The sequence below is a fragment of the Salvelinus alpinus genome, chromosome 10 (genome assembly GCF_045679555.1).
Source record: "Salvelinus alpinus chromosome 10, SLU_Salpinus.1, whole genome shotgun sequence".
Taxonomy (NCBI): Eukaryota; Metazoa; Chordata; class Actinopteri; order Salmoniformes; family Salmonidae; genus Salvelinus; species Salvelinus alpinus.
Genome location: NC_092095.1, coordinates 25755105 through 25767101, shown reverse-complemented (window position 1 = coordinate 25767101; position 11997 = coordinate 25755105). Strand labels below are relative to the sequence as shown.

General features: G+C 44.7%; 2 protein-coding genes and 1 long non-coding RNA gene across 14 annotated transcripts; 1 reads left to right on the top strand and 2 right to left on the bottom strand.

The window, feature by feature from the left end:
* Nucleotides 1–26: 26 nt before the first annotated feature.
* Nucleotides 27–2243, bottom strand: LOC139531784 (uncharacterized). Of its 3 annotated transcripts, none has more exons than XR_011666429.1 (4): nt 2129–2243; nt 605–1398; nt 208–260; nt 27–111 (listed from the first exon to the last, which is right to left on the bottom strand). It is a non-coding gene; the product is annotated as an uncharacterized lncRNA (long non-coding RNA). The 3 variants fall into 3 exon arrangements; XR_011666430.1 differs by having other exon boundaries at nt 605–707; XR_011666431.1 differs by lacking the exon at nt 2129–2243 and adding an exon at nt 1565–2101.
* Nucleotides 2244–2290: 47 nt separating this feature from the next.
* LOC139531780 (transmembrane 9 superfamily member 1-like) lies at nt 2291–8060 on the top strand. Of its 9 annotated transcripts, none has more exons than XM_071328613.1 (10): nt 2291–2563; nt 2664–2730; nt 3096–3316; nt 3641–3772; nt 3882–4004; nt 4145–4497; nt 5218–5372; nt 5981–6166; nt 6513–6786; nt 7229–8060. In XM_071328613.1, the coding sequence occupies exons 3-10, from the start codon at nt 3101–3103 to the stop codon at nt 7620–7622; spliced, it is 1833 nt and encodes a 610-aa protein (XP_071184714.1). In that variant the 5' UTR covers nt 2291–2563; nt 2664–2730; nt 3096–3100; the 3' UTR covers nt 7623–8060. The 9 variants fall into 9 exon arrangements, with proteins under 9 accessions (XP_071184714.1, XP_071184709.1, XP_071184713.1 ...); XM_071328608.1 differs by having other exon boundaries at nt 2298–2513; nt 2649–2730; XM_071328612.1 differs by having other exon boundaries at nt 2298–2563; nt 2664–2725.
* A 329-nt stretch (nt 8061–8389) lies between these two features.
* Nucleotides 8390–11730, bottom strand: LOC139531783 (homeobox protein Hox-C3a-like). 2 transcript variants are annotated; one of them, XM_071328624.1, is made up of 5 exons: nt 11116–11730; nt 10327–10685; nt 10110–10226; nt 9971–10028; nt 8390–9680 (listed from the first exon to the last, which is right to left on the bottom strand). In XM_071328624.1, exons 1-5 carry the CDS (start codon nt 11498–11500, stop codon nt 9487–9489), a joined length of 1113 nt encoding a protein of 370 aa, XP_071184725.1. In that variant the 5' UTR covers nt 11501–11730; the 3' UTR covers nt 8390–9486. The 2 variants fall into 2 exon arrangements, with proteins under 2 accessions (XP_071184725.1, XP_071184724.1); XM_071328623.1 differs by lacking the exon at nt 9971–10028 and having other exon boundaries at nt 11116–11726.
* Nucleotides 11731–11997: the final 267 nt, after the last annotated feature.

Below are 11997 nucleotides of genomic sequence, written 5' to 3'. Positions count from 1 at the left end.
CCTTGATGTATGGCACCCCCATTAGGGTGAGCAGCTTCTTGCACTCGTCGTTGTGCTGCTGGGTAACTTTCACCAGACGCTTACTGAACTTGTCAATGTTCTCCTGCTCCCCTGGTGGTGAATAGAAAAATTGGTCATCACTACACACGTGTTGGTGTAATTTCTGTATCATGTAAATGTTTATTTGCCGTTGGTGAGATCCTGTACCTGTTTCCTGCACCTGGGCCAGCAGTTTCTCAGCCTCTGCCCTCCTTCTCCAGCTAAAACCACACAGAGAGAGAGGTTAGATTAAGACTCCCGAGTGGCGCAGCGGTCTAAAGCAATGCATCTCAGTGCTTGAGGGATCATTAGACACCCTGGTTTGAATCTTGGCTGTATCACAACCGTACGTGATTGGGAGTTCCATAGGGCGGCGCACAATTGGCCCAGCGTTGTTTGGGTTTGGCTGGTGTAGGCCATCATTGTAAATAAGAATTTGTTCTTAATTGACTTGCCTAGTTAAATAAAGGTTAAATAAAAAAAGATGGTTTTCAACATTTGAGAAAATACATAATGCCAAGGAGGGGCAATAAAGTTGTGATCTTGATGTGACCCCCGTCCTTACCTCTTGTGACTTCAGCTGTGGGGGCTTGCCATCAAACGCGTAGACAGGTTTGATGCCGTGCCCAAGCATGTGGATGATCTGGTAAAACGTGCTCATGAGGTGGCTGAGGATGCAAGTGAAATCACATTTTGTTATTTTTTATTTATTTTACCTTTATTTAATACCTTTATTTAATTAAGAACAAATTATTATTTTCAATGACGGCCTAGGAACAGTGGGTTAACTGCCTTGTTCAGGGGCAGAATGACAGATTTGTACCTTGTCAGCTCAGGGATTTGAACTTGCAACCTTTCGGTTACTAGCCCAACCACTAGGCAACCCTCTAACCACTAGGCTACCCTGCCGCCCCATGACTAACAGAGACTTGAAAATATCATATTAGAATGGGTTAGAAGAAAATACAATGTATATTCATTCACTCCATGTTGACATACACTACAAATACAAAAGTATGTGGACACCCCTTCAAATGAGTGGATTTGGGCCTCCCGAGTGGCGCAGCGGTCTAAGGCAGTGCTAGCTGCGTTACTACAGATCCTGGTTTGATACCGGGCTGTGTCGCGACTGGGAGACCCATGAGGCGACGCACAGTTGGCCCCAATCGTCCGGGTTAGGGGAGGGTTTGGCCGGCTGGGATGTCCTTGTCTCATCGTGCTCTAGCGACTCCTGTGGCGGCCCGGGCACATGCACGTTGACACTGTAGTGTACATTCCCGTTTTAAGTGTGCATTGTGTCAAGAAGCAGTGCGGCTTGGCTGGGTTGTGTTTGTGACACATGGCTATCGACCTTCGCCTCTTGGGGAGAAAAAGGGGAAATTGGGGAGAAAAAATATATACATAAATAAATAAAAAATGTGTGGATTTGGCTATTTCAGACACGCCTATTGCCGACAGGTGTATAGAATTGAGCACACAGCCATGCAATCTCCATAGACAAACATTGACAGTAGAATGGCCTTACTGAAGAGCTCAGTGACTTTCAACGTGACACCGTCATAGGATGCCACCGTTCCAACAAGTCAGATCGTCAAATTTCGGCCCTGCTAGAGCTGCCCTGGTCAACTGCGGTAAGCCACACAAACTCACAGGATGGGACTGCGGAGTGCTGAAGCGCGTAACACATAAAAATCGTCTGTCCTTGGTTGCAACACTCACTACCGAGTTCCAATTTTTTTTTGTCATACCAGTGGTATAGGTCTGTTATAAACTGGGTGGTTCGAGCTCTGAATGCTGAATTCAGACGTATACCACGGGTATGACAAAACATGTATTTTTACTGCTCTAATTACTTTGGTAAACAGTTTATAATAGCAATAAGGCACCTCGGGGGTTTGTGGTATATGGCCAATATACCACGGCTAAGGGCTGCATTCATTTATAATTGAGTTTAGACAGCTAGCTTGCTAGCTAACGTTAGCAACTTGAAGATATTTGAATGTGAATATTTTCTACAATATAACATTTTATAAAATAAGGATTTATCATGACTAACATACGAATAAAACATTGTTTACATGCAACTCACTGGCTGTTCTCGTGTCACTTTCGCGGAATCTGCTGTTTAATGAGAGACTGGGTTGACAATCCAGGACTCTTCGAGTATCGTTCATCGATTGACCGGTAATAGATTAAAAGGCCTGTGTCTTTGACAGGAAGTAAATAAACATATTTGATTGGTTAGTGAGATTAAGGGAAATCCGGTCGAGAGAAATATCATGAATTTAAACAGTAATCAGAGGAGACACAACAACAATTACTATGCACAAACGAAATAATTATATTGATCATATTTTATTTACATAGTAAAATATAAGAGATTTTAAGATAGGTACCGTGGAGGTGTGTTTTTGCTTCTTCACACCGCCCACTCCGGAAAAGTCAGCCATCGTTAGCTATTTTTATTTTTTAAGGTGACGTGGAGTCGGTCCCCTTCTTCATCCCGATTCATGTGTCTTTAAAAGTACGATACATATCTGTATTTCTAGATAATCGAAGTAGCAAAATTTAAACTAACTGGAATATAAAAAATGTGTATCAATATTTAGATTCAATCCCAGCAGGACATCGCTGAGGAGGCGAGTATTCTTGGGCCTGGAATCTGAGGAATCCAGCGGGCAGACAGGTTTGGTACGATATGTTCTAAAGCTAGCGATATGCACGGTACGATAGCTAGTTCCTCGATGTAGCTAGAGGACTATTTTTTAGATGAAAGCAAGTACTTTTGTATGTATTTTCAACTGTAATAACGTAGCTAGTAGAGTCAACACTGACTACGTACAGACTCTTTGCAGAGTTTACTCTTGCAATGCACTATCGATGTGTTGTTGTTTCACAGGTAGCCAGGGACAGTCGCTATGTAGGTGATGGCTGTTGTTGATATAGCAAAGGGATGTTATATCGACATGATGCAATGGTTTGCTCTCACTGAATATGCTTATAGGCTTTTTGACAATTGACCTGTTCAATTATTGGAATCTATTCATTTTCAACAGGGCCCATGATGGCTGAAATTGAACATCCTAACCAGCAAGGAGTCTGCCGGATGATAGGTTATTGCATCTTGGTTCTGTGTCTCGTGCCACAGATAACATGGGCTACAGTGAGCTACAAGCAAGGGGATCCTGTAACATTATATGTCAACAAAGTTGGTCCTTACCATAACCCTCAGGAAACGTATCATTACTACACGTTGCCTGTTTGCAGGCCTAAAGAGGTCAGTGAATACATGTGAATATCATAGGAGGTTGGTGGGACCTTAATTGGGGAGAACAGGCTTGTGGTAATGGCTGGAGTAGAGTAAGTGGAATGGTATCAAGTACATCAAACATATTTTCCATGTGTTAGATGCCATTCCATTTGTTCCCGTTCCAGCCATTATGAGTTGTTCTCCCTTAAGCAGCCTCCACTGGTAGATATGCAAATATATGACGAATGAATTATGCTTGTAGGGCTCTACAGATGCATGTTAGTAGTGTGTGTGTGTATAATAATTATATTAAGACTTGGCATACCATGTCTGAGAACCTTTTTTCCCCAGGTGCACCACAAGTCCCTTAGTCTAGGAGAAGTGCTTGATGGGGATCGGATGGCAGAGTCCCTGTATGAAATCAAATTCAGAGAGAATACAGAGAAGAAGTTACTCTGCCAGCTAACCCTCACAGAGAAAGAGGTATTCGCATTCGGACAAAATACGCAGAACTTCACAGTACATTGCATCATGGAAAGGTGTAACTAAACCTAGTTGGTGATGTTTCTCCTTTATTGCTCCTTTCATGTAGGTGGACCAACTCCGAGAGGCCATAGAGGAGCTGTATTACTTTGAGTTTGTCCTGGATGACATTCCCATCTGGGGCTTTGTGGGGTACATGGAGGAGAGTGGCTTCCTGCCCCATAGTCATAAGGTGGGTTAGTCTGACTGCCTTCAGTTCTCTCTCCCTCATGGCAAAACCCAAATATATGTCTACCTGCATTGTGTGTGTGTCTGTCTGTGTGTGTGTGTGTGTGTGTGTGTGTGTGTGTGTGTGTGTGTGTATATATATAGGTGGGGCTGTGGACACACCTGGACTTCAACATTGAGTACAACGGCAACTCTGTGATCTTCGCCAACGTCTCCGTGAAGGACTCTAAGCCAGTGCCCCTGGAGGAGGGTGGCGCCGGGCACGGGGCGGTGGGGACGGGCGGCGGGCTGGCAGTGTCCTTCTCCTACAGCGTGCACTGGTTCGACAGCCCTCTGACCCACGCCCGGCGGGCCGAGAGGCTGAGGGACTACTCGTTCTTCCCCAAGACCCTAGAGATCCACTGGCTGTCTATTATCAACTCCCTGGTGCTGGTGGTACTGCTGCTGGGCTTCGTCATCATCATCCTCATGAGGGTCCTCAAGAATGACTTTGCCAGGTGACCAATGAGGGGACGGAGTGAGGAGGTTTAGACATTAATGATGTTCTGTTTTGGGGCCTCCCGAGTGGCGCAGCGGTCTAAGGCATAGCTAAGTGCTAGCTGTGCCACTAGAGATTCTGGGTTCGAGTCCAGGCTCTGTCGCAGCCAGTCGCGCCCGGGAGACCCATGGGGCAGCGCACAATTGGCCCAGCGTTGTCCGGGTTAGGGGAGGGTTTGACCGGCAGAGATGTCCTTGTCCCATCGCGCACTAGCGACTCCTGTGGGGGTCCGGGCGCAATGCAGGCTGACACGGTTGCCAGGTGTATGGTGTTCCCTCCGACACATTTGTGAGGCTGGCTTCCGGGTTAAGTGGGCATTGTGTCAAGAAGCAGTGCGTCTTGGTTGTGTTTTGGAGGACGCACGTCTCTCGACCTTTGCCTCTCCCGAGTCCGTACGGGAGTTGCAGCGATGAGACAAGACTGTAACTACCAATTGGATACCACGAAATTGGGGAGAAAACAGAAAATAAAATACAAATATTTTTTTTAAAGGATGTACTGTTTTACTGGAGAGCTCACATTGATATTGGCATGCAAGAGTTTGGGTATAATTAGAGTAGGTCTATTTGTGGCTATATATCATGTTTTATTGGGATTATGTATGGAAATGGTAGCTAAATTGTGTGGGAATGACATTCCCATATCTCAAGATCTTTCTCTCTTCTGATTGTTCCTGTAGGTACAATGTTGAGGAGGAGGGTGGCTGTGATGATCTGGACCAAGGGGATAATGGCTGGAAGATCATCCACACAGATGTCTTTAGGTTCCCCCCTTATAAAAGCCTGCTGTGTGCCATGTTGGGAGTGGGGGCTCAGTTTCTAACCCTGGCCACAGGTAACCATCAACACACTGGTTTAACACTCAGAACACATTCATTAAATCTTACAATTACTGCTGCTCAAAATACAGAATCACAATTCAGGAATGTCTACGAGCAGATCAGGGTTGAATTTGGCCATTTGTGAATGGTTGTGTGACGGTTGACATCTAGTTCTAGCGTACATCAACTGCATCGCATTCCTTTTCCATTGTTACTCCCCATTGGAGGAGGGTTGAATGTCTGTGTGACAATTACAATTACAATTACATGTACAAATGACCTCGACTAACCTGTACCCCCGCACATTGACTCGGTACCGGTACCCCCTGTATATAGCCTCGTTATTGTTATGTAATTTTCTTGTTACTTTTTTATTTTTTTACTTTAGTTTATTTAGTAAATATTTTGAACTGCATTGTTGGTTTAAGGGTTTGTAAGTAAGCAATTCACAGTAAGGTCTACACCTGTTGTATTCGGGGCATGTGACAAATTAAATGTGATTTAATGTACATGTACTATGCCTGTGACAAAGTAGTCTGTAGAAATTAAGAACTGTGGTTATCACTACAAGCTCCTTCCCCCAAGCTCTCCTATTTGACCTCTGTGTCTCTTGTTGCTGTAGGGATCATCGTCATGGCGCTGCTGGGAATGTTTAATGTGCATCGCCATGGTGCTATCAACTCGGCTGCCATCATGCTGTACGCGTTGACGAGCTGCGTGTCAGGATACTGCTCCTGTAGCTTCTACACACAGATACATGGCCAGCGCTGGGTCTGGAATATCATCCTCACCTCTTCACTCTTCTCAGGTGAGCGGACAGATTTGGTCTTTTGAATCACGTCATACATATGGTAAATATTCCATATATATTGTCCGTGTCATTTGTTTTTCACAATTCTGGTTGAGTTTCAATTACAATAAAACTCTGTGAACATCTAAAGTTTACACCGTATTCATTTTTCAGCAGGATGTGTGTCAACTGTTGAGTTTCAATTACCATACATTTTTGTCTCCATCTCTGCTTGAACCGGACTTTCTCCTCTATTTCCCCTTTCTTCCTTCCTTCCCTCTCTCCACCCATCTCACCTTGTTACCCACCCTCTCTTCCTACTTCCTTGATTCCCTCCTCTAACCATCCTCCCTCAATCCCACAGCTCCCCTGTTCCTGACTTGGAGTGTGGTGAACTCAGTCCACTGGTGGAGCGGCTCCACTCAGGCCCTGCCTGCCTCAACAGTGCTGCTGCTGCTGGGGGCCTGGGTCCTGGTGGGATTCCCCCTCACTGTCATCGGGGGCATTGTGGGCAAGAACCGCGCAGGCAACTTCCAGGCCCCCTGTCGCACACGCAACATCGCCCGCCAGATCCCTACACAGCCCTGGTACAAGCACACGGCTGTACACATGGCCATTGGGGGCTTCCTGCCTTTCAGGTGTGTGTGAGTATGTGTGTAACAAGATCAATAAAACAGAGAGCTTCTCTCTGTGTTTGGTAATGGAGTTCCGTTGCTGAGTCATGAGTGAGCGCTTTCCCCCTGTCTCAGTTAAAGAGCTGTCGCTCTAGAGTCTATAACCTTCTGTGGCAATGACTCATTGTGTATAAAACCAATCGATCACATTTAATTTGTGGTCGTGCCTTTTAGTAGCTGTCATTTGTCACAGAACAAAAACCAGAAATAGAGTGCGTCTATAACGTTAGTGTGTATATCCTACTCCTGTCTTGTTTTAGGATTCATTTCTCTCCCTCCATGTCAGGGCAATCTATTTGTGATTGTTTTAAGCAGCTAGCTCAACGTAATCTGAACATTGAACACCCAGACATAAATTGTGTGTATATTGTCTAGCCTACTCATTACCCTAACCTCTCTCCCTCAGTGCCATATCAGTGGAGCTGTACTACATCTTCGCCACCGTGTGGGGACGCGAGCATTACACCCTGTACGGCATCCTCCTCTGCGTGTTCGCCATCCTCCTCTCGGTGGGCGCCTGCATCTCGGTGGCACTCACCTACTTCCTGCTGTCAGGCGAGGACTACCGCTGGTGGTGGCGCAGTGTGCTGAGCACAGGTTCCACGGGCCTCTTCATCTTTGTCTACTCAGTCTTTTACTACCGCAATCGTTCGAGTATGAGCGGCTTGGTGCAGAGTGCAGAGTTCTTTGGTTACTCTCTCCTCACAGCGCTGGTCTTTTCCCTCATGCTGGGTACTGTCTCCTTCTGGGCCTCGCTGGTCTTTATTCGCTACATCTACCGCAGCCTCAAGATGGACTAAGGGAATGTATAGCCGATTACATAACAGCCCAGTTTGAATGTCTTTGTCCTTTCATTTAGTCGATTTGATTGGTTAAGAAAATACTTTTTTCCCACCAATCACATACAGGTCAGTGGTTGCCACAAGTGGAAGGATGCATTTGGACATAGGAATGGGTCTGTGTATATGCCTCGAGGGGGAGGGGGCCCAGGGGCCTTCTAGAAATATTAAAGACTGCCATGGAGGTTGAATAAGGGAATCGGAGTTAGGTGAAAGGGTATCTATAAAGGGATGAATGTGTCCTTTGAGTGTTGTGCAATATGTGATGCAGGCTTGCAGTTTGGCATCAGCTCTTGCATAAGTGATGGAAGAAATTGTGTACTAGTCACCATCCACTGATTTTGGTTCTGGTGTAAATATACAATCTTTTCAATAAAGACAACTTTTTATTACAACCTATTCACACTGAGCTAGCTCAAGATAGTTCCAGGCCTACTCAGTGATTTAATTCAGTTTCATTCACGGGAGAATGGCTCATAATGGCCAACAATTGATAACGTGCATGTTCTCCCAATTATGGTGCCACCAACCTGGGACTAGCGCCCTGCCTAAAGGTACTTATACAGAAACAGCAGGAGGCAGAGCTATTCCAGCTCTTAAGGCTACTTAAATGGAGAGCTTGGGAATAGACAAGCGTGGAAAGCCTGTATCTGACATTAGAATTGTATGATTAGTTAAGTGTGCAAAGTAGAGGTGAAACTACATAAATGTTCATTCAAAATACTTAGTTTGCCCTGTTAAGACATGGTTTATTTGTGCACCAAGTCATTCTTTCCCCATGAAAGCATTGTAACAGACTACATTTATTACCATAAACCAGTGTCAAAGCAGTCATGTACATATTTACACCAGGTAGGTTGCTGGGTTCATCTTACAAGTATGCCTTCAAAGAAAAGAAAAAACAAATCAAGTTAAAATATACCAATAAACCATTTGCCCAAAATGTCAGGAGTACATCACCCAAGATAACAAGTAAATTCCACAATTTCATTATAGGTTGACTATGCAACAATAGGGTATAAGCTAGTATTTATTCAAAAATAAATAAAAACTTGAAGACATTGGCAGTGTTCTGTAGGCACAAAGTGGAAAAAAATTGAAACTGGGAGGTAGTATTTGAAATAAGCCAAGACATCCACTTATTGTACATGTCAATGCATTTTCCACATTTTGGGCCTACTAAACAAAACCCTGACATGGAGGGGAAGGCATCACCACACACTGTACAACGAGGTCATAAAACATGGCAGTAATGTTAAAAGAGCATCCAATAGGATACAAATCTGGTGCGGCATGGACCAACAAACATTCAGTAGGAACGTGTAACATCTAGTAGTGCCTTGCACAGATCACGTCATCAAATAGGCTGGTGAGGGAATAAAAGCATGCCACTTCCAGCATAGACACAGCAAAGCTTCGTCAGAGTAGTATCAAAAAGCAGAATGTCAAAAAAGCAACGATATTAAATACACAGATAAGAACTTTGGAAGGTATAAAACATTAAACTCCAGATTTTTAAAAGATGAGGGGATACTATTTTCAAGTGGGGCCAGCGAATGGCGATAAGCGAATGGCTTGATAAGATTAGCCAACACCTCATCACGAAATAGAGAATTGCCTGTCGTAATCTTAATTGTAATAATATTCAAAAAAAAAAAAAAAAAGTAATAAGTAGACAAACCAGTGAATTTACCACCATGACCACTAACATGTTACCTCTGTTGGTTATTGGCTAGACTTGTGCATGGGGCTCATGACTTTCCAGTCATCACTGTTGATGCTAGTATGGTGGTTTGCACTGACCGTGCTATAACCATTGGGGTACTCATGGTGGGTCACAGCTGGGGGCAGGGGCCAGATGCCCGGGGGCCTTGCAGGGGGCTGGGGGGGAGAGGATGGCTGAGGATACCCAACAGCATAGTAAGGCAGGTTCTGTTGAGAACGCTTCCTTAACATGGTCTCTCGAAACTGTTGAGCAATGGTGTGGTCCTGGATCTGTGCTTGGGATTCGCCCTGAAACTAAAAAACAAAACAGATGGTGGTTAATATCAATAAAGGTCAAAAGCACAGCTGTGCGTAGTGATGTATCATCCTGCCTTTAAGACATTGTCCAGACTAGGGACAGGTCTCCATTGTGGACGAGCCACTCTATGTCCAAGCCTATTGCCACTCTGTTACTGACCAACAGGATATACAAGCCAGACAACTGGTTGAGCAATATATACGATAAATGTAGTATTGCAAAACATAGTCAAATGCCTTAATTGGGTAAGGATAATGTCTATTGGACAGGGTTACAGAGCACTCACTCCCTGCAGTGTTGGCAGAAAGTAGTTGTTTGTGGTTTTCACCCAACTCCTGTTTCCCCTGAAAAACAGATGTGGGGACACTGCTCAGGCATCTTGATTCACCTGCTACATTAAGTTAGAGCACTACAATTGTGCTCACCTGAGGGCGCTGTGGCATGTTGGGGTAGCCAGGGTTGGGGTACCCAAGTGATGCCCAGCTATCGTCTTTTTGGTGCCTCTTCAGTTTCATCCTGCGATTCTGGAACCATGTTTTTACCTGGAAGAAAACATTTGGCAACAGAAACAAATACCAGCTATGATTTGATACATTTGTGAAGTGCCGGTTGTTCTTAACACAGTAAGTAGCCTAAACGCACCTGTTTGTAAGTAAGCCCAGTCAGTCCAGCCAGGGTCTTCATCTCAGCAGGGGTGAGGTACTTCTGCATGTTAAACCTATGAGTAAGGGCATCCATTTGGCCTGTTGAGAAAGTAATTCGAGCTTTTTGTTTGGGGATATTCTTGTCCACTTTCTCTGGGGAAGAAGGGGGCAATGACTGCAGGGTGCAGTCCTCACTCCCCATAACTTGTAGACTTTTAAACTCCTCTGGATGAGAACTGGAGACATTCTCACTGCTATTTGGGCTTCCACTGGCTGTCTCCAACTCGCTTCTCACCCAGGTGGTATGGTTGGCTTGAGGATTGTACTCTTCTCGGTCGTTCGACGAACTCAAAGAATCTGAGTGAAGAAAGGAGAAAAGTATGTAACACTTACTGGTATGTGAAGTCAGTTTTTTGCTTGGATTACTTCTCATGTGCAAACGTGGTTGTGCCATTGTCTAAGCAATCTGACCAAGAGTAAACACTTGCGCCAGTGGGCACTTTTAGCGGTTCATAACAAATAACCAGTAAGATGGCGTTGGATATACAAACACACATGTGCTTCGTTTGAGAGGGAGATCGTCACTTTAGCCCGAGACCCATCAAGTACAGTGTAATAACTACCACTATGTCTGCGATACCGTCGGTTACATAGACAAACTAGTTACCTAGAGTACAGTAGGACGAATTTACACGGATAGAGACTTACTCGGCGATTACCTAGCACAAAACAAGAACTTGCTAATGTTGGCTACATACTTGTAGCAGTAACGTGGATAGTTATTTACCTGGTGAGGTGTGGGTCTCTGAGTCGCTCTGAGTGTCGCTACTTGGCCGCTCGGTCTCCGTTTGCGGATCATGCGGAGCCCGGTTGTTGGAAATGAATAGGCGGCCACTCTGGGTATGGCAGTGAGGGTCACCAAGACATACCACAGAACCCGGGTATTGGCCATTGCTCGTGCCAGCATTGTTTTGTTCGGGACTCCAGGATAGTGATTGATGCTGTGGCGGCGCTTGCGAGTAGTAGCTGGCGCCGACCCCAGGGTTGTATGTGGCCTCTGTCCAGCTGGAGAAGTTAGGATGATTTTGTTCAGCCCCTGGTTGGTACACGAGACCATAGGCAAAAGCGTGGTAGGATGGGTTGAAGCTCACTGGTACCTTCCAGTCTGCCATATTTTTCACTAACGTTAATAGGCCTATGTGAACAAGAAACGTCCAAACAAATTGTCACACAGTTTCCTAAAGATCGAAAACTCCGAAACCACCCTTCCAGAAGTTCGAAAGTTTCTTGGTGTGCTGTTTATAGGTGAATGTATGTGGGTGTGGGTCAAGGTCGAAGCCAATCAGTCTTCCATTCAGATATCTTGGCAGTGAGGCCGCGCCCCTGGAAGCGTCCATTCATTATTTCCATTATACACACATTTTGAACTAAATAGTAATTTGTACAAGCAAAATAGTTTTGACAGAAATATGCTAAAAAGTATTTGACAGAAACAATTTAATGAATGGTTGATTTATTTTGGTGCAATTTATTCCTCTTTATCGAATATCCATAAAACGATCACCATTTAGATTTTAAAAGATTAAACTAGCTATTTGCAGAGTGCACACTTAATAGCTAGTTATTTATAATATCATTGCCAGTGCCACTGTGAGTTCCCATATTTGAT

Coding starts and splice junctions, on each gene's coding strand:
- LOC139531780 (XM_071328613.1), top strand. CDS start 3,101: ATGATGGCTGAAATTGAACATCCTAACCAGCAAGGAGTCTGCCGGATG. Junction 5,373..5,980: donor GTTTCTAACCCTGGCCACAG/GTAACCATCAAC, acceptor TTGTTGCTGTAG/GGATCATCGTCATGGCGCTG. Junction 6,167..6,512: donor CACCTCTTCACTCTTCTCAG/GTGAGCGGACAG, acceptor TCAATCCCACAG/CTCCCCTGTTCCTGACTTGG.
- LOC139531783 (XM_071328623.1), bottom strand. CDS start 11,500: ATGGCAGACTGGAAGGTACCAGTGAGCTTCAACCCATCCTACCACGCT. Junction 10,227..10,326: donor CTGGGCTTACTTACAAACAG/GTGCGTTTAGGC, acceptor GTTTTCTTCCAG/GTAAAAACATGGTTCCAGAA. Junction 9,681..10,109: donor ACATGCCACAGCGCCCTCAG/GTGAGCACAATT, acceptor TTTGTTTTTTAG/TTTCAGGGCGAATCCCAAGC.